Here is a 26,494-nt window from a genome sequence, read left to right on the forward strand (position 1 = left end):
CCATGTATGACCTGCTTTTCAGTACTAAAATGGCCCAAGTGCAATACTGTTCACGAATGCCGTCCTTCTACGGGAGGTTTGTCCTTTGTAATTAACCTTCCAAAATGAGGAAAGTAGAACTCTCCAGACCTCCTCAGATCATTCATCTCAAAATTTGCTCCTGGCTGTAGTTAACACCACTTAATTCAAGGGAAGAAATTAAAATCTCCTCATATTCACCTTGCTCTTTATGAGATGATTTATATAGGAAGGAAAAATATCCTTGGGACAAATGACCAAACTTGACCACGAAATACCTGTGTTCCTATCTTTACATCTCTCAGGTCTTACTGGCTATGTGTAGGTCTTGTTAAGATTATTATTGAAAATGTTTATTAGTAGATCGCAGCAGGGAACACCTCACTGTGCTGTCCCAGGAGGATGTGAAGGTCATGCAAACACCTCTTCCAGGCAGTGATGGCCCCGGCCGCCTCGCGCATTTCAAAAGGATATTTTTTCAGTACTTTCCTAAATCTGTTTTAAATACGGATTTGGAGGTCTAGCTTCTGGCTCCAGGTTAAATCTCAGATTTCCATCTTACACAGAGCTAGGGCAAGAGCAGTAAGACCTCCTGGTAAGTACATTAGCAAGGTTTATGGAGGAGAAATAACATTTGGTTGCTGTAATGTTACTTGCTGTAAGCGATCTGCTCTGGTGCCTCTGGTTAGGTTGCAGGTTAATGTTTGTTAGTGAAACTAATAAAATTACAGTAAAACATATACAGGCAAGGAAATTGTGCTAATATTTAGGCCTGATTTATATACTGCAATGGAGGGAAAATACATGAAACCCCGTTGTACTGTCAAAACAGAGGGCTGGTATCGTATCCATCACTGCCATACGTGGTGGACAACTGGTAAGCAAAAAGATAAAGTTCCCCCATCCTTATTCCTACCATGTTTCATCTCCTCTGCAGTCTTGCTAGAGGAATGAAGGTTGGAGCAACTACTCTGTCTACATCACATAGTTCTGGTTCTGCCAGTGGACCTGGCCCATTAGCTGTCCTCTCCCTTCTCTTGAGCATGCAGCTAAGTTGGGTTCAGGGTACCAGAATTTCACCCAGTTAGTTTTCTCCAAGTGAAATAATATGAATAAACAGGAAGAAATGATGTGCGATGATAACAGAGTCCTAGGGTTTCAGCAGGCATATTTAGTCAGAGACAAGCTCAGGCTTTTACCCAGTTATTTCTCCCATAGGAAATCAGTCTTCTGGAAGGCATCCTAAAATAGCAGCATGTCTTTGGGCAGTAGTAGCCTATTTGCCTTGGCTAAAACATGATGTTTTCAAATAGATACTAAATAAACATGGTCTTCTGCCACAAACTCTAATGTAACAATAAAAGAAGTCTTGAACTGTAATGAATGAAAAAAATACATGAAGTGAAATTATATGGAAAAGAGCCACATAGGTCAATATGCTACCGAAGAAGCAGTCTCAGCTCACCATTGAAGTTTACACTGCGTATGTACTTGAGCAGCTTTTTGCCTCCTGCGTGCTCCATCTCAGGGCAGACCCCCGGGTAGTCGGCACAGAGGTCCTTGTTCATGTGGTGCAGCGCATGTGCCATGGCGTACACAGCGTCGATCACGAACTGGACCTTCCCCTCCTGCTCATAGTGGGAGTCTTTGCCAATTCTCTCCTGCCCTGCACGTTAAAAACACACACACACAGACACACACAGAAGGTCAGTAAGGAACAGTATTTTCTTGATACCGAATACAAATTACTCCTCTTGGAGCAATTTAAAGAACTTCATGCTCCTGGTGATGCAATAAAACATTCTGAGTTATAGTTTTGTAATTAAAACAAAACCAAAACGTCCTTCTTGATAACAGAATCATCAACACTTTTTGCAACTTTTTCTACCATGATCCAGCGAAACAAATCCTACGATAATCACAAACTTGCAACTCTAACCTACAGAGACCATCTTCGAGAGAGAAAACACCAGACCCCGTATACTCCCCAAGTATGTCTTTGAAAGAAGAAAGCATTTAAAATAAAGCACAGCTGGTATTTTAAAGTCTGGTGTTTCATTCTGCTGCAAATCCCTCTAACTGAAAGACAGAGCCAGATTGAGGGAAGAAAGAACCACTTCAGAGATGCAACCAAAGGGGTGCTCCAGAGAGCTGAGCGAACATGCCTGCTATTAATGCCACCTGGGGAAGCTCAGTCTGTTTGCATTAACTCGCACCCCCTTTCTCCCCAACTGCAGAGAATGAAATGTCCTTCAGAATCCACTGATTGCTTTTAAAATATTTTAGCAGGCAAGAACTGAAGGCATCCGAACGCTTAATGTCATGCCAACTGCAACGGGGGGAAAGCAGTGCTTTGAAAGCCATTCCTTGATCACCACAGCACCCAGCACATTAGAAACAACAAACCTTCTGCCTCAGAGATCTTCCCGTCTGACTGGCCAAGGCATAAAAAAAGTCTGAGAGAAGGGAGGCATTTGGAGATGGAAAGTCAGAACACAGAATTTAAACGACAAAGAGCCAAAGGAGCTCAAGTGCAGCAACAAAAAACCAGGTGAATCTAAATATTTTGAATGGTAGTCTTCTGCCTTAACTCAGACTTGAGATGGATACATAACCTGGGAACGTGACCATAAAACCAGGCAATAACGTGGCCTTCCTGCTCTTCTGGCTGCGTGAGCAGATAACTGGTCCCTCCACAATTAAGTAGCAAACTGAACAGTATTTTGAGAGCTTGAAGCTCTCTCAAAAAAAAGAAGAGGTCGAGAATCGTGAATCTTTGATTTTTTTACTTTTTCCCCTGAAATTGTCCACTACTCATTTTACTTTGTCCAAGTAACACCTGCACGATTCAATCTGTCCAGCTGCAAAATGTGTGATTATACCTGCCTACCTCACCAGGGTTTTGAGAAATGTAATTACTGCTTGTGAAGTGTTCTGAGCTGCATCGACAGAAGCAACAGAAGTGCAATCTATTCTTTTCCAAGGGTGGCAAAAGCACATCCCACTTGTTCGACCTGCAGCACTGTGCTTCTTTCTAACCTCCATTGGTCCTGCTCACCTCCCTGCGTTACCTGCAGCCTGGGTACTGCCACAAGCCCCAAGGAGCCAGCCCTCAGGGTCATCTTTTGCAAATATTTTAGAGACATTCAATCAAAGTAAATGCTGGGTTGGAGGATACGAGTGGGGGAAATTCCTTTGTTAACATCCTTAATTAGAAATAGGGATGAGTGAATTTAAATTAACTGATTGACACTAATGAGGAAAGGAAATCTAGTTGTTAATGACTGTGAGAACTGATGATTTTAACAGAGGCAAGAAGTCCATTTTCCCATGGCTGCTCAGCTGACATGTTTCTACCTTCCTTTTGCGCCAATGAACAGCGGCTTTAGGGGCACCAGACCCTGTCGCCCAGAGCCAGCCCAAGCCACCTCCCCCGCAGCAGCTCTGGTTTGTGGGAAGCCATCGTCAGGGAGCAGCCTTGGTCTTCTCCAACGTGATTTCCCTTGGGGCACCATCTTGATTCAACTATCAGGTTGAATCATTTTGCAGGCAGGCTATGAGCAACATGCTTTGATCAGTTTTTTTCTCAGCTCATGAGAAAAAGGCAGTCCCAAACAATCCTTTTTTTTTTTCCTCTTTGAGCGGAGAGGTGGTAGACAAGACTTACAAATAAGCACAGAAAGATCACCACCTTTAAACATAAATTCTACAAGCACAAAGAATGTCTACATACGTCCACAAAAGTGATTTGCTTGAAAGTAAGCAAAGATATAGTAATCCCCCTAGATGAACATCTTTAATTACCTACACTTTTCCTCCTCCTGTTTCCCTCTGTAATTGCCAAATTGCACCATTGACATTGATCCATTCAAGCTGCCTCAACTTTAAATCTGAACTACACTAGAAACATTGAAATCCTGCAAATAATTCAGCAGGGTGAGAGATTCCAGACTGTGAAGATCCACGTACTGTCCTCTTCATTATGTCACTCCCCTCCCATTGCTTACAGAACTCATCCCAGTTCCAGGCCCTGGCAAAGAAAAGGCTTTTAAGTGGTTTCAGCTCAGCTACTTAACCAGATTAGCAATGCAACAGAAACGCATGCCAGGGGAAGTGAACCTGGGGTTGAAAAGGCTGTACACAAACAATATTGATCCAGCGTGTATTAGGTTCCAGAGGCCCAGTTAGCCAAATGCACAGCAGAAAGAAAACCTTTAGCAGTGAACACATCTGTGAAAGAATCTCAACGAAATCCACTTGAAAAAAACCAAGAGCAATGTTAACAGTGTCCAAGTGTGAAAATATTAAAGATGTTAAAAACTTAATAGAATTTCCAGTAACAAGAATGCTTTTCTATACAGCTTTTTAGTTTTCAACAGCCATTTAGTTGAGTATTAAACATCAAGAATTTGTGCAAAATAAATTCAGATATGGAGTCAAATGGAACTGTCTGCCCAGAATCCATGCATTAACTTATACAACTAGAACAAGAGTGTGCTATCCTCCATATAAACATCAGTTGAGTTGCCTTTTAAAGAGGATTTATTGCGATTAGAAGTTTAGCCCAAATTTGAACTAGTGAAGGACCTGCAAAGCAATTGCCATATTTTACATACATCAAATAGACTTCATACTTCAAGACAAAAAAAAAAATAAATACATATTTAAAGTATCCAAATCAATGGGTCTGGCTGAACAGAGACTTCCCTCTAGTTTATACCAAACTGCCATCACAGTAACCCAGCAAGCAGCAGATCAGTCCCATTTTCAGACAGGGATAAACCCAGGCAATGGGCACAATTTTAATTCCAACTTCAACACTAGTGTGTCAAGTTTTTCCCCTTCCTACGTTTAGCTGAAAAAGCCAAGCAGAAAGTTTAATCACATGCTTCAGGAATAGCTCCTGTACATACAGGTGTATAGTAATTCAAGTAGGAATTACTCCTGGAAGAGCAGCAAACTCACAGCAGTCATTAGCTTCTTACCGACAGAAGCCGGTGCTGTGTATGCCTCTTGGCAAAGGGCAGGCTTGAACCCCCAGCCCAGTCACGTCCGGATCGGGGGCGTCTCAGGGGAGCGATCCCTGGTGTAAGAGAAAGAACCAGCACAGGAACTCAGGTGCAGCACCCACGCAACCCTCCGTGCTGTCAGAAGACACCAGAAGCACAGGTGAACACAAACCCCATTTGCACTGATGTGCGAATCTTCTGTCCTTCTTATGTGCCCTGTTCTTTAAAGGCTCCTTTTCTTTTTTTTTCTTTCCTTTTTAACTTGCCGATCTTCAGGAGCCATGCAATAACATTATTTTCTTCAGGAATGAAGTAGCTGACACCCGAGACACATGCACAGAAAGTGATTTCAAGAGAATGCACTTTTGTTCCATGGATTTTAAATGGAGTACCTTGGGATGTCAGGAGAGGGATGAAACACAAAAGAAATTTATTGACATGAGCATTTTTTGCTTCCAAAAGATCTATTTGAAGGTGATGACAAATAATTTAACCTCGCTTCCTACTAGAGTCTCAAGTGCTCATCATCATGATTCCTAAGAGAGTGAGCAGTTAGGTCTCTTGCTTCAGGCAAATCTTCACAAGAGAAAAATACTGCAACAAAGAGAGGAAAAAAAAGCCCCAAACCCAGAGTAGTGAAAACGCAGAGAGTAAGAAGTCCTCTTATACCATCTCCTTCAGCTGACAGAAATGAAATGCAAATTTAAGAATTCCTGGTCACACTTTCTGCATCTCCACACCGGCAACGCTCAACACCTTGTACGGAAAAGGAGCTGACAACATCATTTTTCACGTTACATTTTCTCAATATCTCTCCTTCAGCCGATTTTTTCTGGACTCATCTTTGATCGACACATAATATAGGGGGTATGTTATGATGTATAAATAGTATTGCAAGGACAATTTTTGTGGCATATAATTCAGACAGACAGACATCAAAATCCCACTTCATTGGTGCTTATGTTACATGAATTCAGACAGTGGTTCAGTTTCTGAAGGATTAAACACATTTTCAAAGGAACTTACATAATAGTACTGCTGAGAACCTGGTGATACAGATTTAATTTAAAGATTGCAGAATGCTCACAGTATCAAACAAGCAGCTGTTATTTGTACCAGCTAGAATTCAGTAGCTGGTTAAGTGCTGACAGAAAAATATATGCTCTTAACCCACCTCCATCATATTTAGCATCATTAGAAACCTGATGCCTGTGAGCTGAGACATCCATGATGCACCAGCTACAATTACGAGTCTGTAAGCGTGCTAGTCCCCATATATGCTATTTCATATGACACTGAAGCTTCCTCCAGCTACACACAGAGCAGAGAGCTCAGCCTGTGCAGCTGCAACAGCTGTGCTCATGGCACTCCAGAAACATCCACAATAACACAAAACAAACGGATCCTTCCCTAATAGACAAGTACCTACGTCCAGGGCTCTCCAAGACAAGATCAGAGCTATTACCCGTCAGATATTCACTCATGCTATAGACACTGCCGTGCACACAGGAGGTGTAACATCTGAAGGCTTCTCCAAATAAGCTCTTTATTTGAAAGTAGCTGAGTACTAGAGCTTGAGAAAAACCAACAATATGCTAGAGTAAATATTGTAATTTAAACAAGCAGAGTAAGACAATCAGCCTCTTTGCCATATAATCCATGTATTGTCATTTTGCAAGACATACAAGATCGAATAATACAGCTACATAGTTACAGTCATCTATCTGGCCCATCCTAATTCAGAAGATCTCATTATAGACAAAAGCCTTTATCTCAAGACCATCAATCCAATCCCCATGGATTTTCATGGGGAAAACAGATGAACCTTCACGGTTCTACTGCTAACCACAGAAGAACATCTTTTCTTAGTGGTGAGCTGGCAGTACTGGGTTGGACTCTGTGACCTTAAAGGTCTTTTCCAACCTCAGTGATTTGATGATTTTGTGCTAGGACAAAATTTCAGCCTGAATATCATCTCCTTCAGGCTACGGTGAGCTGGCAGAGTCAGGGCAGCAGCACAGCCCAGGAAGGCCAGAGCACCCACCTCCCTAACGCTGACGTGTGCCATCTCTGTCTTATTTCTAGTGGCTAAAGAAAGCTCGCCCAAATCTGCTCTGCAGCCTTCAGCATCGGCACAGCTCCACAGCCCCCTGCAGCCTGATGAAGAGAAATAACTTCATATCGCACAATAAATTTGAAAGTCAGACCAACTGTTCTATTCCAATAACCAGCAGGAAAGCCTTTTTTAACTAGAAAGGTGATTTTTCTTAAATTGGTACACCTTGACCCACAGCCAGAGATTTGCAATAGTAGATAGAGATGTACAAGCAGAGATACAGACTCCAGTAACACCACCAAAACCCACAGACAGCAGATGTAGCCATCTTTAACTATGCCTAATCAACTAACGCCCTCCAACCAAACTTTGGAAACCAGGCTCTCACAATGCCTTACAACGTATTCCTCACCCAGGAGGATCAAAAAAAAAAATAAATTTCTGTACTGTAACTAGTCTTCACTCACAAGTATTAAAGTAAAAACCAAAAGTAGCATAATGCAGCAGAAAGTCCTATGGAACATTTGTTATTTCAATCCTAGAAATAACAATATTACATAATAAGGATCATAATAGTAGTAATAATCCAGCAGTTTACAGAAAGCTTTGATGCAATGAGTTTTGTGAAGCTACATCCACTTCCATTTGTCAGACAATGATTATTTTCCTCAATTACACTGATTCAACCCACCGTAAGAGTTTCTTTTCTCATGTGTGTCTGTGCATCTAAAAGAATAGATTTTAGATTAAAAAACTGACCTCATTTTCTTACCTGAGATGTTTTCTGTGCATGCAACACTCCTACTAAAACACACGTAATAGGTCTCATTCATATTCCAATGCTGAAGTGCTACGGTCATAAAAAAATCAGCACCAGGCTGGTTGATACCGATGTAAATCAGATACTTTACAGCTTCACACTGCTAAGGCACAAATGAAGAATGTTTCCTGTAGCAATAATTGCCAGTGAGGCCAGTGATCAAGCAAATGTATAGAAGCAGCACTTTTCAAAGATCAGAAGGCCTAAACTGGAGCTGTCTTTGTATTTGAGCACCTGGGTAAAAATGCAGTTTGCAAATAGAGGAATATGTATGTAAATAGCAAGACAACAGTCATTTGAATCACGGGGCTTTGTTGGCAAATCACCTTGGCAGTCTAGAAACATAAGCAATTCTAAGAAATGTATTTCTGAAAGATAATTGAGTTTAGACATCCACAAAACTGGTTTACCTTAAAGATTAAACTCTTCAAGGCTGTTTTAATGTTGGTTGCACCAACCACTGCAGGGTCCTTTCAGGAATTTTAGATATCTATATTTTGAAGTACTACAATGCTAAATAAGATTAGCTTTCTGAAATGAAAGCACAGAGATCATTAAGCTATAATGCATACTGGGAAAATTTAATATTACATGGAAAATATTCTGTTTATCAAGAGTTGCATGTAGCTAGTCAACTTGCAAGCTAGTGCATAACATGGGTCATTTGCTCCTAAATTTGTGCACATTCCATTTTTCAGAAAAAATATATTGACTTTTCTTTCTCATGGGTGTTAGCATTGGTATGTTTAGGCAGTCTGAAGACCATTGAAGTATTTACAAAACAAGATGCAATGCAATCTTGTAAAAGAACAGAGAACTGCAATCCTGGGTTTCAAACTGAAGTCAAACATCGGCTCAGTACGCATCCTCACACACGTCCTCATGTCTCCAAGCTATGGCTATAGCTGTACTGGCCCAGAGAAGTTAGAGGCATCACCTAAAGATGACCTGCACTTGGTAAAAAGCAGTTTACTGGAGAGCACATTGCTTCATTTGTGAGATGCATCTTGCTTTTGTCCACCCCCTTTGAACACTGCAATTTGAGAGGGAGCTTATTAGCAACATCACAGGCATCTTAGAAGACAGTCACCATCAGAAAGAAAAGAAAAAGCAGAAGCTGTCAATGGAAACACATTAGAAAAATACAGATCAGCCAAACACTTGCAAGGAAACATGGTATCGGTGTCCTGAGGCATGGGGGAAAGAGGCAGGCCCTACGAGCAAAGCAGGAAAACAACTACTTACATTGGTTATTTACCTGCATCAGAGCACGGGATACAGTTGAGAAGATAAATTTCCTATGCCTGTCTGCCCTTTAACCTTATCTGTATCTTGCAGGGCAAGCAGGAGAAGATATATTTTAAGTCTTCACCCTTTCTGCGCTGAAATATTATATACCTTCACACACATGCATTAACACACACCATACCTCGAAGCCCGGAGGAGAAAATGCACACAGCAATCCCGGTAACAAGAGCTAACCAAAAGCTTTTTTGCTCATGCCTGTGCCATCAATCACACACCACAAAACCCTGGGCAAAAATCCATCCAGGCATGTAAATCCTGCCACGTTCAGGGGCAGCTGGGGAAGGGTATGCAAGTATTTGTCCTAAAGCAAATTATTTTACAGTTTGTATAGAGGATTCACGACAACCAGCCTTACTTTAAGTATTTTTGTATTTCAGCACATTGACTGCTTAGGACTAGACTACAGTTTAGGACTACTGTCTAGGCAGGACTACTTACAGATGATGACAGTGGGCGTTAAATAAAGACTTGGTCAGGTAGAAAGATCAAGTATCATTGGCCAAGATTTGGAAATAAAACCCAACCGAATAAAACAAAAAAGCACAAACCCAAAAAAGACCCCTGAAGATTTGCTTTTAACCTTGTTCTGAAAAAAATAAAAAATAAAATTAAGAGGGATAGCAACAAAGCCTGGACCTCCACAGTCTTAGCTGCTCAACCACAGAACTTACAATTTGTCCTTGCGTTACACACAGAGATGACAAGGTTCCCCCACCTTTACAAAGCACAGCTACAGAAAAAATTCATCTTGATGTACAGAAAATTGACTGCTAACTAAATGGAGCTAACTGAACTGCTGAGCTCCAGTGTAGCCTTGGAAAGGCATTTCGAGGTACGCTCACATTAAGCACACTCACAACCAGAGACAGAACGTTTTTCAAGCTGCAGATTCTTGGACAAGAGGAAAACATACTGTGGGTGGTTTGGATCCTCCTAAACCTGCTTTCTTTCTGAAATTCTGAGGAATGCTTGATATTCATTGTAGGACCCAGACCCAGTGATATCAACAAGCCTTATCACAAATAGAAAGAGGGTGCTAAGAGGAGCCGGGAGCAGCCTGCAGAGACGGGGCAGCTTTCTGGCGCAGCTTTGCTTTCGACCCTGCATCCCAGCGGCAGCCAACGCTCGTTTGTATAAACCTGCCATCCCGAACCTGGAGCGGCACTGGAGATGGAGCCCTTTCTATGGTCACAGCCCTCAACACTGTCAAGTAGGAATCAGTCTAAATTTAGCCCCTCTTCCTGACATGATTTCTACGGTACTGTGAACAGTTAAGGTCTTCATACACCCTCAAGTCCAACAGATAGTCATCCCAATGAATACCATAAAGCTGTTCTCATAAGAAGTGAATCATGCACACCATGACTGCTGGCATCCATTTAAAAAAAAATGCTTTAGATATTGGCCATCTGCCATTAAGTTGCTTGAGATGTCTCAGAATATTTTTTCCCGAGATATGGATTTTGATAGCATTCTGAAAACTATTTTTCTTACCATAGTAAATTGCACTTTGTTAATTCATTAATGCACTAGATCACTTTTTGTAGTCAAATTATAAGTAATATTCTGATATCCTCAGGCTCTGCTATTTGCTACATCTTCTGTTTCTCATTATTTTTCTTTCCCTAACATATGGCTTCATAGTACAAGCCATCTTGACTGCTGGTGAAAATAATACCAGATATTGCTATTAGTTTCCTTACCCTCCAAAAAAAAAATCCCAGTTATTGGTACCATTTTAATCCAAACCAGTGATAATCAAGTGGTTTGCCAAGATTATCTGGGCTTTTTCCGCAACCCCTCGTTTTCCACGGTCAGGAAACACAGTGCGGTGCCACATCTGGGGTGATATGCCCAATTCTGACTTGAGCTTCCAGCATTTTGGATACATGACGTATTTCTCAGACACAGAAAACCCAGACCAAGTGTAGCTCTCAGCCCTCTGTATTGCTTCTTCCCCTTCAAAGGGTAAATCCTCTCATACAAAAAAGCAGTTAGAGGAAATTCTGACAGGTGCATGACACATGCTGCACAACTTTATTGTAGAGTATAAACATACAGGATAGCAATTCCTTTGCTACTTTAACCTTTTCCTTTACTAAATGGAAATCTGACCTTTCCTTCCCTCCCTAAACAACCGCGGTACCCAAAGCACACTGAGAAGCCAGGCAGAGCATCCACTGAGCTTGTACCAAGCCCCTGATGCACACCAGAGCATTAGGTATTCTCGCCCCAGCTTTAGAAGCGAGTGTGTGTGCGTACACATACGCACACTCAAATTACTGCCTTTTTAATTATTTTTACCTCAGACACCTCTGTCCTTTGCCAACTTTTAATCCTACCTTGTAACATTTTCAGATGAGAGAAACTCAGTCCTTAGAACAGCCTTTCCCGACTGATGCTTCTTCCATTTTAAAAGGGATTTGGCCTCTCTAAGCCACTGAACCTTTGCCCAATAAAATGCTGCTGATGGGGCAGCCTCCTCACAGCATCATCCCTCCACGTGCCCCCTCCTCTTCCTCCAGCCTTCCACAGTGACCCAATGAAGGCCAGGGCTCAGAGATGCCCCAGGACAGGTGGGTTTAGGAATTCACTCCTGGCATAGCATGGCACGTTAATTTGCTCCCACAAGGAGCCGGAGATGCTCCTCATTGCACCATGCACCAGCAAGATTCAGAGTCCTGAGACTGCTCCTGCCTGCCCACTGCCTGGGAGGGTGAATCTGGGTCCCTTTGAAGCATTTTCTCTTGTTCCAATTTAAATTCTAAACACATCCATCCCTCTTTTATGAGTCCTTCTGCTGAGTTTCTGTCACTTCATCTTGCAGAGACCTTTCTCCCAGCATTTTCTTTAGAGCAAGTCATTGTCTGAGCCATCATGTGGGCTGTATATTCAGACTGATTACACTTGCAGATAATTAGAAAAGCTCTCCGAGTAATCTACATTCTGATAAATGACATCCAAGGTGACATCACCCTTATATCACTTCATTAAGTCTCCTTGAGTGTAAAGCTCTCTGAATTAAAAGCTATGTTTAATAAGTGAAAACAGTCAAGTGTTGCAATTTCCTTCCCAAGTAAGGCCAAGGGGCTGGGGGGTAAGAATGCAGGTGCTCTTCGTGCAGCGAATGCCTCGGTATTCCCAGTGCTTGCATCTCTCTTTGGCATGCACCTCTTGCTGCCACAGGTGAGTGCAGGTGCTTCTGACGGAGCAGAGAATATTCCATACCCGCACGTGGAGATGCTACTGTTGGAAACAGGAGCAGCCACAGGGCGAACACCCCGATGGGTGCTGTTAGCAAAGCAACCTGCAGCACACTGCGTCTCTCCGCACCGGTGGGGCAGGGCAATACCACTGAATGCTCAGCGCTGTGGATTTGATTCAATAACCGCTTTAAAAACCATGAGCAACTTGGTTCACGACAATATGTACACAAAAAACTTGTTTTATCATCTGTTATTGCTAACTCCCTGTATCTCAGGGCACTGGCAGTGTTAGCCCGACGGGGTTTTATAAGGAAAATACCTTCAGCCGGGACAACCAGACCCGGAGCCCACCTGCACACGACGTGGGCAGCTCACTCAGCATGGCTCCTTTGCAGAGTCACGGCTGTCAACCACAGCACTAGTCTCTTCTGCAAAGACAATTGTTGTCCTCCCTTAATCCTTCCCTATAAAAGGACATTTTTACCATAATGCATGGTACGGCAAACTACTTTTTTCCCCAAATGTTCCTGCATTAACCTGACACGGCCTGTTATGACTGAAGTGAATCTCTCTAATGTTCTCTAATGCAAGTAGCAAGGAGCAGAACGACAAACTGCCTAAAACCAATGCTTGTTACCGTCAAGCTGTTTCAGTGATTACATTAGATTCCCCAAGCAGCCTGATGAAGTGTCCTTAAAAGCAAACTGCAGCATCCCTCAAGAGCAGAGGCAGCAACTCCAGGGCCTGGCGGAGCACAGAAGGCAGCACCTGCTGCTTGCAGAAGGCACCAGCCCCTCCGCCCTGGGGACAAGCAAGGGGCTCGGCTGCTCCTGCCAGATGGGCACTGCCGCTCCGACACGGCCCGCATCCCAGCACAAGTTATCTGCACCACAATATAGGTGTCCTTGGCAGCGGCAAAACTTAGCGGCACGGGATGATGGCCTGAACCACGCCAAAACAAATCAGTCGCTAGAAACAGCAGAATTAATTCCAGCAACGTGTGTATTTAATCTTATCTAGAAGGTGGGCTAAACAGATTTTCATTTTCTCATACTACATCTTACTCATCCCAACTGGGGGAAAATTTTCATGCTTAAATAAATATAAATGGCATTAATGCAGAAGTTCTGCATACAGAAATATTGCAGAAAGTTGTGATATGAAAAGGTAATTTGCCATGGGGTGTCTTCCTGGAGAAGCTTTTCTTCTTGGTCACAGGCTGTGACCACGAGCACTGAGCTTCTCCCTGCTACGTGCAAGTATTTCCATTTGGAGCACGAGACCTCACGCCAGTGCTCAGGAGCCCTATTGCTCTCAGAAACCGATGGCCTGTGGCCTAGTACCTTGCTGCATTACAAATTACCAATCAAATTTTAAAATAATGATGATGATCATTCATAATATTATTACATCAGTGGGACATTACAACTCTCATACTAGCAATATAATTCAAAGGTAATGCTTTTTCTGATGCACAATTTACTTCAGTTTGGAGAAGAGGGAAGGAAGATGTCAGGGCATGTCATTTGGTACAGTATCAAGCTATAACGTGGCTTTTCAGTTCGATAGGGTAAGTTAGCCATCAAAAACAAATGTTTCTGCTGAATCTATGCCGAGGGAAGGCAGAGCACCATTTTTATGTTCACATTGGAAAGCACAGGCTGCCAGCAATTGTAATAAAATAATGGCATAAACAATAAGGGTGATAAGACACTCTTTGAAATTATCCTAAAGATCTTTTAGCGATTTTTAGTCAAATTCCTCCCTCTGGGGGAGATTCCAAATGCCAAATTTAACAGCAGTGTATTCCCAGCGGTAACTGCACTGTTTCTAAGCACAACACTCCTACTCCCATCCGTGAATTGAAACCCAAAACAGATGATATGAAATATGGAAAGTTTTCATCAATTTTCAATCAAAGTAAAGCATATCCTCCTATGAAATAAATTTCCTTTGATTGAAATTCAAGGCAATTATTCAACATAACACATTTAAACTGCTGCTGTGAAAAATTAAAAGGAGAGGGAAGGAAAGGCAAAGGGAGGTGAGGGCAGGGTGGACATCAGATGGCATTATTGGCTTTACCATCTTTACCGCAGGTTCTGGCCAAAGCCCACCCACTGCATTTTAAGCCCTGAGCAAATGCCCCAACCCCACAGTACCAACATTCATGCCACACTTACAGGCTCAATGGGACGTTCAGTTTGAGGGCAGACACCCTACATCTGTGAATTTTAGAAATACATTTCTAGACGATCTAACACCTTAATTCACACAAGATTATTAAATTGGCAGTGCTGTTATTGTCCCTGTGGATCATTTGGCAGCACTTGGGTCAGCTCTGAATAACCCCAAGAACATGCACGACTCCTGTTGTTCCCTTTCAAAACAAACACTTCCAAGTTCAAAGAACCATATCACCCCATGTCGTTAAGATGGCTGTGCTGAGAACTGCACAACTCATTTAAAAATGAAATGGCCCCAACTGTTAGTTGGGCACCTCTGTAATTAAAAATAATTCCTTAAATCTCCATGTGATCAGGAACAGAAATCCCTGGAAAATATGATACTTCAAATGGTGAGCAGTACCTCGCAAAAAGAAAAGAGGAGTGAATCTGTAAGCCACCAGAAAATAACACAGGTCAAACAAGACGCTACCAAAAGTCACAAACCTCAGTCACAAACACAGAAAGTGCATTTGCTGTGTTACTGAGCTAAGGCTGCAAAAAATTATTTAACCCCAATTTCCTAAATAACATTAGTGAAAACAAAAATTGATCAACTTTATGCTACCTAAAATGAAAACATCTCACTCCGTGCTAATACCTTCCTACAGGTGCATCACCTCCAAAAGTTAAATCGAAACGCACGTGGTCAGTATACGGGCACGAGCAGACGGGGCTTTGAACACAGTAGGTGGACGGTTTGTGATTTGCAGATGGGTGACAAAGCATAAGCTGTGGAAATACTCCCCATCTAAAACAAACTTACACAAAAAAACCCTCAAGCCACCCTGCACTCAGACATAATTCTGGGACCCATGGGAAATAATGATTTTCTTGCTGGATGAACAGCCAGAAAAAGGAAGAAATAGAAGAATTTACTCTTTCCATCTACTTCTCTTGTCCTGCAAGACTGATGCTGCTGTTCCTTTTTCTCTACAACCTACAAAAAGTCAATTTATTTTTTCAATCTGTCTCCAGCCAAGCTTCCTTACATCAGCTGTGCAGCTACTCCACTGCAGCCGCACGAAGAGGGGGAAGCCAATCAAGTTACCTGTGCATTTACGGTCCGTGTCTTCCTTCTTCGACCCGCTGATGGTTAACTTGCAATTGAAGTTCTCCTCCCAGTACTCTGCAAACCACACATTCCTTCTGTTGTTCTCCAGGGTCCGGGAGGTGAAATAGGCATCGAACCCTGGAGAAGGAGACAGACAGAAAGCTGAAGCCTAGGTCGGACTGCACGGGAAACACTGCAGCCTGAAAAAAAAATACTCTGCTTATATCCTCAATATCCAGCATGCGTTTGCATCTCCAGCCACATGAGATGCCTGCGGGAAGGAAGGAAGTCTGTTGCACACTTTGCCTCATCAGCTGCATCTTGCAAGTAAATTACTCTCCTACTAAACTGTGAGGTATAAGGCTAGGTAGGATAAATGTAAAACAGAGATAAATACAAAAAAAAGTTAAGTGAAAAGCATGGATTAGACATATACTAATAATGAATGAAAATAAATGATACAGTGCAGCTGATAATAGATTGAGCTCAATACAACTAATTTTGTAATTAACCTCTCCAGACCTCCAGAGAAGGCAGTTTCATCCGAACTGGCCATAACCAGGACGCTTACTGTTTTTCTGGCATGTCTTTCCCCCTTAATTTCCTTTCACAAAGGTACAGATAAAGAGCAAAACTCCAAAGTGGTAACTGCTATTTCCCAGGCGCTGGGACTAGACATCCTGAAGTTTGTGTGTGTGTAAATAAAAAAGGTTTCCTTCCTTAAACCTGTGAGACTTTTTGCTTCTGAAGCCAAATAGCCAGAAACAGCTTGCAAGAGTAAAAATGACATATAACTCCAGTATCAAAATAATGGGGAAAAAACTTGCAATTTTTAACAGCCGAGTAGAAGGGCAGTAAAAATATCTGAAGCCCCCCGCCGCCGAGTCTTCTTTTTCTGAAAATACATAGCCCTCTATTCACTGAAAGAAACCACGTAACAGCTATTGAATAGCTGTGTAGCAGCCGCTAGTTCAGAGGTTTTTTTTCATGTGGCTCCCAACCAATATTCCATCTCTCTGTAACCTCACCAACTCGCCAGAAAAACAGATTTTGTAGGATTTTTCTGCCCCCCCCCCAAAAAAAACCCCTTGTATCACTGTATATACATACACATATATGTACAAACACATACTTGTGTATAGCAATTACAGAAAAGGTATATCTAAAGGCTTACGAACCAGGAGGGCAAACAAGAATAATTAAAACTCTACTACAAAAGTATAGTTTGCTAAATTCTGATCACAAACTAGACCTGCCATACTGTAAGAATTTTCTCTATCAAGTGTTCAAAATCTGTAGTTTAAAACCAAACCAAATATCCTTTACTGGTTCAGACAATACTCATTCAAAGACCGTGGTCATTTTAATGGATTTTTCTCACAATACAATACAGAACTCTGAAAAAAACCCTTACTTTTCCAGTAAGCAACGGCAACTTTAGACCAAAGGGAACATCACATTTCTAAGTACTGTGGGTACTACTGCTTCACTTCGCCGTGCTTAAGCACCTTCCTATCCATTAGTCTCTTTCAAAGCTGAGCCTAAAGAAACCTCCGTGCATACACATAATTGCAAATCAATAGACAGATATCCTCAGTACTGGCACGATGGCAGAAATCCCACTACTGCAGTGACCAAGGCTCCAAGACACCATGGTGTGCCAGCAGGCTCCAGCAGAGCACCCTGCTGGGGTGACGCTGCTCCTGACAGGCACCGGAGGGTTCTCAGGGCAGTGACCAGAGGAGATCCCCACCCTCCCACCACAACATTTTTGCTGTTTTGCCATTCCAGCATACTTTCAGTTTTGCTTGGCAAACGAAAGATTTGCACGAGGACAAGTCGCAGCACGGTGGGGGCTGGGCGGGAGCCCCGCTGATGGCGCAGCCCAGCCCGTGCCGGAGCAGGCTCTCCCAGGCAGGCTGCACAGCGCTAGCTTCGGGATGTCTCCAGAGACTCCAGCACCTCTGGGCAGCCCGTGCCGGCGCTCTGCCCCCCTCAAGGGAAAGCAGTTCTTCCTCTTATTCAGAAGCAACTTCTTGTGCTGCAGTTTGTGCCGTTGCCCCGTGCCCTGTCGCTGGGCACCGCTGAAAAGAGCCTGGCCCTGTCCTCTTGGTGCTCGCCCTTAAGTGTTTGCGTGTACCGACAAGGTCTGCCCTCAGCCTTCCCTTCTCCAGCTGAAAGACCCAAACATACTAGTGCATGTCTATGTGCTCATACAAGAAGGCTTTTGTCTCTTTTTCTTGTCTTTTTTTCTTTTTGTAGCCAACAGAAGCTGTATTCTCTCATCCGTTCAGAAGGAAGAGTATATGGAGTGACACAGCCAAGTATTCTTGGCATAGAACACAGAAAAAGGTTTATCACCTCTGCACCAGAGGTGCCAGGGAAACATGCAATCGTCGTTCCATCCCTTTAGCCAGGTCACAGGCTCCAGACAAGCTGAAATCCCTGGTTAATTTTACAGGCATTCCCAAACCTGACACCTTCAGAAGTAAGGATGCTGTGCCTGTTCTTTTCAGAGACTTGTATCGGTCTTATAATAAGCGTATTCAAATAGCAGCATATTCACCACTATTAGCAGTGCCAAGTAGTTCTAAATCCTTCTCAGCAATCTGTCTTTAGCCTGCAATGAGCAACATCCGAGCTTTTGCTCATGGAGACAGTTAAATTCAGTATTCTTCACGTAACCTTCCAGAGTTGCAATCTTAGTTCAAGTTCAGTTAGAAGAAAAAGAGTTTTTTTCCTTTTACTAAGAGGGTTGTTGAGGTATTTAAACTATGCAAATCTGAAACGTGGATAAAGCAGATCAAATCGCAAAGAGGACTTGAAAGTGCTGGTTGCACACTGAGAAGCTCAGAGGTAAATTATCTATCATCCTGAATGTGCAAATCCATTGAAGACATGAGTCTCAGAATATCTATTTTGTCCATGTACTCGCCTTCACGGGCTGTACTAGCACTGCAGAAGAGGGCAGGAACACAGGAGCAGCAGGCTCTTACAGAGGTACTAAACTCTCTCTATAGATTGCATGATCACATGTTTCCTTTGGATTTGTGGTTAAAAAATGACAGTAAACACATGTTCCATTGAAAGAGAGAAAAAATTTCCTTGCACCATAGCCAACAATTTCTTTCCCTGAAATAGGTGGGTAAATTGACTCAATCTGGCACTCCACACAATGAAATTGAGTCAAAGGAAAAACATATGGCATCATTAAATTAGCATAGCAATCCATCCACTGTGGGATAAAAATAGACAGCATGTAAACAGATGTTTTCAAATAAGAAAGAAGATTAGGAGAGGGGTCAATCTGTCTCCTTGTATCAGCTTTGCGTACTGTTGACCCAACTATAATACACATTTTCCTAATTGAGTCTACTGTTCATGACACATACACAAACCCCACTGCTCATGAGCCAGAATGCATGTCATCTCCAAAAATCAAACCAGAAAAATATTGGGGTCTTCCAGAAACAGGCTGAAAACAAAATTTTACCTGCAGCCTCACTAGAAAATACGCGTAGGTCTCTCTTGCAACGACAGCATCAGTGTGCTTCAGAATGATGGCAAACCCTAAGCAACGAGCCATACCAACTTACTGCCACACTGCCTAGTCAGTAGCCAGTGCCTGAAGGACTGCAATCAAATCAGGGAAACCTGCAAGCAAAACACCAACATGGGACAGGAGGAAACCCCGGGGGTGAGTTTAAGTACTTCTGAGTATTTGAGTCAGATCCATATACTCAGTATGGCTCGCCCAGTCCTTAACGTGTGTTTTGCAGCTTGAAATGAAAATGTTAGAGAATAAAACCGCAAGAAATTGCAGGAAGAGAGCCAACCTGTGACAGCAGAGACCCCCCGATTGCCACCTCCTTATGCTGAGGCAGGGACTTCACCTGGGTTTCCCACGTTTTAGGGATATTGTTCAGTAAGACTCTCCTGCCACAGCCGTTCTACTTAATAACAAATCAGCAACTCAAACATTTCTGTGCATGGTCTCCAGAAGGGACAGCACTTTTTCTGCACTTCCAGGATGAAACTTCCTAAGGAAAATATCCATATGGATGGGTCAGAAGAAAATTCAGAAAATACTCTTAGATTTTTTTGTACATACAAGCCAAACCTGTTTTCTTGTAAACCTATGTGCGTTAGTTTTACTCATAATTAAAAGAGCATTTCAAAGGGATATTCAGTCATAAGATCTGCAATATATATATATATAGCCAGAAACAGTAAACTTTACCGACATGCCAAACTAACTGACCTCTGGGAAAAGCGCTCTATAACTTAATAAGATAAAATCAATAAGTCTTGATAAAACTGTAATAGAATTCCGTAAGAATTTCTCTAAACCTTTACAGATTTAATAACAAATAATAACATTCTCATTGATTTCTTTAATGATCCCTCTGCATTCTCAAGAAGGAATAAAGGTCCCTATTAAAGAGTGTACATTTTTTATCATTATTTTCTATTGATCAAGACAAGCAGGCCAGTGACTGACAGAGGGATGGAGCTAAGCAGCCGGCTAAATCCCTATTAATCCCTTACTGAGTGGAAGTATTGGGCACCCGCTCGCTGCCTCTGGCCGCATTGCAGACCAGGGCACTCCTGCTCCCACAGAGCCAAAAGGCAGGAGAACACCTCCAAAAGGCATCACCGTGGGGAGCTACCCTCCTCCCCAACATCCCTAGGACCAAGGAAGGTCCCCCTGGCCACGGCCAAGTGGAAGGAGTCCTGCACGGCTCCGCAGGGCCGAGGCCAGCAGCATGATCACAGGCACCAACTGTTATTTGAGAAATATTTACAATTTTTACTCAAAGTGCTAGCACACACACACGACCAGTGTGTGATACACCACAGAATAAGACCTAGAATGTTTCATACCATCTGGTGCAAACCCATGCACCTCCACTGAATGAACTGTGCCGGTTCACAGGGGATGAGATTTTCATCCAGTGTAAAAGTTAGTATGAATGCTCTGTGGAATCTCACCACTCCTAGGATGGGTTTTTTTTTTCCCTATATCATTCTCAAGAATACTGTCAGGGAAGTTATTACGACTCTCTGAAATACACCGGTTGAACTGAATACACACCATGCTTGGTGCTCTGATTTAAACCAACTAATCAATACCATTTCATTTTTTACCCCCACCATTATTTGCAGAAGGGTAAATGTTATTGATGCACTTTACAGCAAATTAAAAAAAAAAGAAAAAAAAAGAAACCTAGAGGAAAAATATTTGAATATTCAAATTAGAGAAACAGATGCATGGATAATAAGCAAAGCAAACCCCAAACATTCAATTCTCAGCAAATGCTGACCTTTTGCAAGTGTTGCTGCTATCACGCAACCAACTTTGACAGTGAACTTTAATCAAACATTAGGAGTCCCATGATGAGTTTCAGGATTTAAATTCCTATCAAAGAACAGTTTGTAAAGTAATTACTTATCTATATTACCGTATTTTGAACACTAATCATAAGGCTATGATGGAGCCATGCAAAGATTAGAGCCGTGCAAATATTGTGAGTTAATGCGTAAGGATTTATGTCACATGAATTTATTTAATAGCCATGACTACAGGAGTTCTCTGACTCTCCCGAGCAAAACTGAGACAAGCACAAGCACCTGCTAGGAGGAAGGTGGTGCAAAATGCCACAAAGTACCGAGCCAGGGAAGAGGGGTAAAAGCCCCTGGGCAGCGGTGGCAGGTAGCTGCTTTTCTGAAGGGGCAAAAGAAAAACAGTCCATGAATAGGAGCCGCTGCAGCACTTGTTCTGCTGCTGATCACACGTGACAATATGACACCGTTGCGTGCTGCAAAATGCTGTGGCAGCACCTTTGCAGGTTGGTGCAGAGGGAAGGAACTCCTGAACTCACGGGAGGAATAACATCAGCAGTGTTAGGTGACTCTTCATCAGATTCAGTCTGTAATTTGTTAATTCGTAAAAAGCTAATGCTTGCCACTGTCTCATAAATGTACATTCTTAAACCTCTTCTCAGTCAGGATTACTTCTGCTCTTCCCACGTACCACAAAGCTGTCCTGCAAACACAAGCAGTCCTATCCATGTCAGTGGGTTGGCGTCACAGCGACATCTTAAATGCACATCTAATTTTAGGTACCTTTATGTATTAATACGATTCACAAACATTAAAGCTGAAATACAGGCAAACGTGCTCCTTATAATAATGACAGACTTAAGCCTGTGCTTAACCTTAATCTTTTTGAACTGAAGACATTAAGACAACTTACATGCGTACTGCTAAACATAAGAGTTTGGTGTTCAGGGGCTCAGGGAATTAGATGACCCAACCCAAAAAGCTGGATGCTTAAACGTAGGAGTAGGAATAATCGCTTCTTACCCTTGTATGTGGCCAAGTACTACACTTGTGTGACAAGATTTAGCGATTTCCCAGTGTTCCCCATATATCATACTTAAGAAAATTACTTTTTTCAGCAAATAGCTCTAAGAGATATAGATAGTTATTTTATGAGATTTTAAAAATTAAAATAAATCTTTTATCACTTTAAAACTCTGTGATTTGATTAAATCATTATTCTTACACATAGAGAGATGATACTACCTAATAGGTCAATTTATTTTTCACCCCAGGATTAATATATAAATTCACTACGTAGTGATTAAACAGACTTAGGAAAAAAAAAATAATCTAAAAGGGAGGGGTGGGGGGTGTAGGAGAAAAGGGACCCAATCCCAAGCTCTGCAGAGGGCTGAAGTCCAAGTGATTGACAAATGTCACTTGGCTGCAATGCAACCAGAACATGAGCACTTTTGGTTGTTTCCCTGCTTCCCTCAGTGGGATACTCACAGTGCCATCCACTGCACCCCTTTGATCAGGGAAGGAGTTACCAGCAGTGCTTCTGTGACTGAGATTAGAAATCACCAGGGGAAAATGGGAGTGCCTCAGCCCCAGCTGGCTGGAGTCAGGCTCTGCATGTCAATTTTTATCTGGGTGTTTTATTGTGCACCGATTACAGTCAGTCATCTGGGGGGAGGGTGCCAGCACAGCACCCAGCCCTTCCCCAGGAAACCCTGCCAGCCCTCCAGCCCCCCGTCCACTCTCAGAAACCCCTCCTGGCTGCTCCTGGACCAGGGCATCACTAAACAAGGATGCTACAGCACTGTGGAGACAGGAACCCTTCGAGAAATGGCTCGATTCTCAATTGGAGAACCAGGCTGGCTGACCTGTCGTTGCTTTTTACACCCAAACCCCCCAAATAAAATAATAATAATAAAAAAACCAAACAGCGAAATGATTTATTTCTATCATTAATATTGCATCTCTCTTTCCATTTGATGTTACATGTTGCCCATTTTCTGCCTGAAAGCATAATGCTCAGCCTCCCTGCCAGAGATGGCTGAGGGAATTTATACGTGCTTTGGAGAATAAACCAGACTCCCAGACTAACGATGTGGTTTGCCATGGTCAGCTGCGTTACGGGGGGGCGGGGGGACGGCAGGTTCACAGAGGAGGCATTTATCATGGGGAAGGTGTCAGGCACGCATTGACAGGGAAAAGAAGGCTGCAGCCAAGGCAGACAGCTGTGCAGGAGGGCAGGGAGGTGCCCGAAGAGGAGCAATCCCCTAGGAAAAGAAAGAGATTAAACCAGGGGATCCAGCACCAGCTAAGCCAGGTTCCCTATCCCTGGAGGCGATCTGCGGGCGGGGTGGGCGGAATCCTGAGGACCCGGGATGATAACTGCTATTGGCATGAGCAAACCAGAGATTATTATCTTTTTTTAAAGAGACTTCTGTCACTTTGTGTTTACCAAATCACTAGTACGCGATAGGAAGCATCTACTTTGTGTGTCAGCAGTGACTTCGAGGGCTCTGAGGTTATTTAAAAATGAAAATAATTATGCCTAATTACAACACAAAGTTGTTGACCTCCTGTGTTTCTCATGTGCCTAAAGTGTTTTCATTCTCAGCCTGTGTGGCTTGTCAGCAAATAGAACATATTGACCCAGTTTCACTACAGTAGTGATTTTATCATCTAAGATATTTTATATTTTTCTCTTCTTTGTCCAAAGTATGTCCACATATAATTAGTTATACAAATTTTGTTTACCCAAGTAGTAAAACATCACTTACTATTATTACTAATGTCAAGTGAATGCAAAGCAGCTACTAATTTTTCTGATTTTCCTAGCATGCAAGCCAAAATAGTTTAATTTGCTGACATTAAATTTGGGGTAAAAGCATTAGGTGTGGAATGATAAGATCAATTTTAAGACAGCTAGTCTTTTTTCAGATTTTATTATGTTGCCCAAGCCACATACTACACAACATTATGGAGCTATTAAGATAGTCTACAGATACTTCCTTGACCTTCTTACTCCATAAAAAGGCCATAATATTAAATGATTTTATTAACTCCCTTCACATCATAAAAATGCTTCGCAGTTGTTTTGTTTTTTAATAGTTGCCGGTAATAACAGTAAAAAAAGGTATTTTAGTTGATGTCACATTTGACTTTTTATATATGATGACATAAATCCTGCACAAAGGAAATTCGACTTGCCATACTCAGGGCAAACCTGGGATTTTATGCTACAAAGCATGTATTACGGAAATAGATATATATTGGCCAAGTATAATTTTATAGAAGTGATAGTGATGACACAGCTGCCACAGCAATGAGATCATGACCTAGGTGGTGTCTAGCCAGTGCTGTAACAGAAAGGTTAATATAGAAGTACGTTATTACTCATTATCTACATTTTACTGCCCTCAGGCACTTGTTGCTTTCACAGAGCTCCCATCTATATCCATATGAACAGGGGAAACCCTATATTTATTTCTGCTATTCGTTATTTTCATCGCCATACCAGCCAGAGGCCCCACCCGAGGATGAGATTTCCCTGTTGCAGCAGGCACTGGACACACAGCCAGGAGCTCATCCCCATCCCTGGCTCCTCTTGCTGCCACGGTCTTCTGGACGGCACCAGGATCATTCTCTTTCCCAGGCAGGAGGCTGACGTTTGAACCTAGAAGGACCTACTGTTTATGAGTGGCAAAAAGACCAAATCCATGCTACAGGCATAAGATGAAGAAGGCTTGTGCTCCTCTTCCCCCAAACTGCAGACTTCATAATGCATAAGGGTTTTGCATTTTCAGCCGCAGAGGGACTTTCTCGGCTGACACCAGCATAAGTCACCCCGGTTGCCTAACGTGCACGGTGCTCTCAGCTGAATACTTCACTTCTTATTCAAACGACTCCTGCTGCGGGAATGAATAATTTTTTTATGAATTGCAATACGCAGAGTGCCAGACAAGGGAGAAGCACTGCTCAGATAAGCCTACTCTTGCGAGTGAGGATCTGTATCTGCTGTAAAGATTATCACCAGAATCAGGTCAAACAGAACAGATCTAAAAATACATCCAGAAGTAGAATATCTCTCCCAGCAATCAATGCTTTCCTGCTGCCCAGTTACTGAAAATGGGCTATTTGTCTTGCCAGGACCTTAGCCATGAAGTACTTTTCCATTCTTCCCCCCCCGCCCCCCAACCTGAAGATGAGTAAACCCCCCCCTCGCTTTTTTTTTTTTTTTAATGCTTATCACCAGGCAACTCAGTTAATAGCTTGCTTTCCCTCTCACCTGCCTACCCAGTCTTCTTGAAATTATATTTTCCAGTAAAGCAGAAAGCAACAGATACCAGCTTTTGCATTAATCTCATCTGGCAGCAGTAGAACTCGAGCGGAGTTACACAGCGTCACCCAGGGACACGGAGCCAAGCAGTGGCAAGTCAGGCCCGCGGGTCAGGATGCTGATCACTCCTTCCTATCAATAATGCTTACCCCCAGATTCTGAGCTGTTATTTCAGTTTTTCCTTTGCAGTTAACTATTTAACTGAATCCCTTCGTATGCACTGAAGTCTTCCTTCCATCGGTTTCCCAAGTTCATCCTTCCCACCCTTTTTGACTAAACAGGAGAAGCTGCTCCACAGATGGCCTGTTTCATTTTAATAACATAGAGCAGTAAAACCAGAGAGGTACAGAAGGTCTAAATGAAGAACATGAGAGTGGTTTTCTCCCCTTTGATAGCAGCAGCAGCCGACAAAATGCACACTGCATATCCTTAAAAGCATTTAAGCTCAAGTCATCTGCTTGCATAATTTAAAATGAGGATAAAAATACAGAAATCCCTCTATGTGGTAATGCAGCAGCTGGAGTAATCCCTAAAAGATGTTCAACAGGTTGAAATTAGTAATAAAAAATAACAAAAATCAATCAGTATGCATAACAAACATGCCAAAATGAAGTAAATGGGACATCAGAGCCGGAGCGGCTGCAGTCACTGCCCGGCGCCGCGGCAGGGACGGTGGGGGTTCGGCAGCGCAGCACCCAGAGCACCCTGGCTGCTGGGTGGGTCGCCCCCCATGCCCCCGCTGCACACATCCTCTACTTCAGCAGACAAGCCAAGAACAGGACCAACAGTGATGCCACAAAAAAGGTAATTTTCCATCATTCTGTGACACACGACCTAAATTCTGAGCTGTAAAGCCATAAATAACCCTGACGGTGGTCAATGCCCACCCCCAGCTGTGCCGTTCTGGCACACGTCCTTAAAGCCAACTTGCAAACCCCAAATCAATGCTCAGTTGCATTGTTATACCTTCGCAGCAAACAAAACATGAAAGGAAATCAAAGCCTGTCCTCCTCCTGCCTGCAGTGGGAGAATAAGGCGAGACACACACTGACGGTGGCTGCGACGTACCTGGCTAGTGCCGTGGGGAGGGCAGCGCCGGGGGCAGCTCCGCCGCGCACGAGG

The 26,494-nt window shown here is 42.8% G+C and overlaps 1 protein-coding gene across 3 annotated transcripts in view; it reads right to left on the reverse strand.

Annotated features, from left to right (window-relative positions):
• The window catches only part of GRM7 (glutamate metabotropic receptor 7), a 304,194-nt gene that overhangs the window by 98,283 nt on the left and 179,417 nt on the right, over window positions 1-26,494 (reverse strand). For all 3 annotated transcript variants that reach the window (XM_027790619.2, XM_055804697.1, XM_027790620.2), the window contains exons 5-6: window positions 15,694-15,834; window positions 1,484-1,684 (exon numbers count right to left, since the gene is read on the reverse strand). In XM_027790619.2, the coding sequence (XP_027646420.2) occupies window positions 1,484-1,684; window positions 15,694-15,834 (342 nt within the window). The remainder of the gene's footprint in view (window positions 1-1,483; window positions 1,685-15,693; window positions 15,835-26,494) is intronic.

The sequence above is a fragment of the Falco peregrinus genome, chromosome 5 (assembly GCF_023634155.1).
Source record: "Falco peregrinus isolate bFalPer1 chromosome 5, bFalPer1.pri, whole genome shotgun sequence".
NCBI lineage: Eukaryota > Metazoa > Chordata > Aves > Falconiformes > Falconidae > Falco > Falco peregrinus.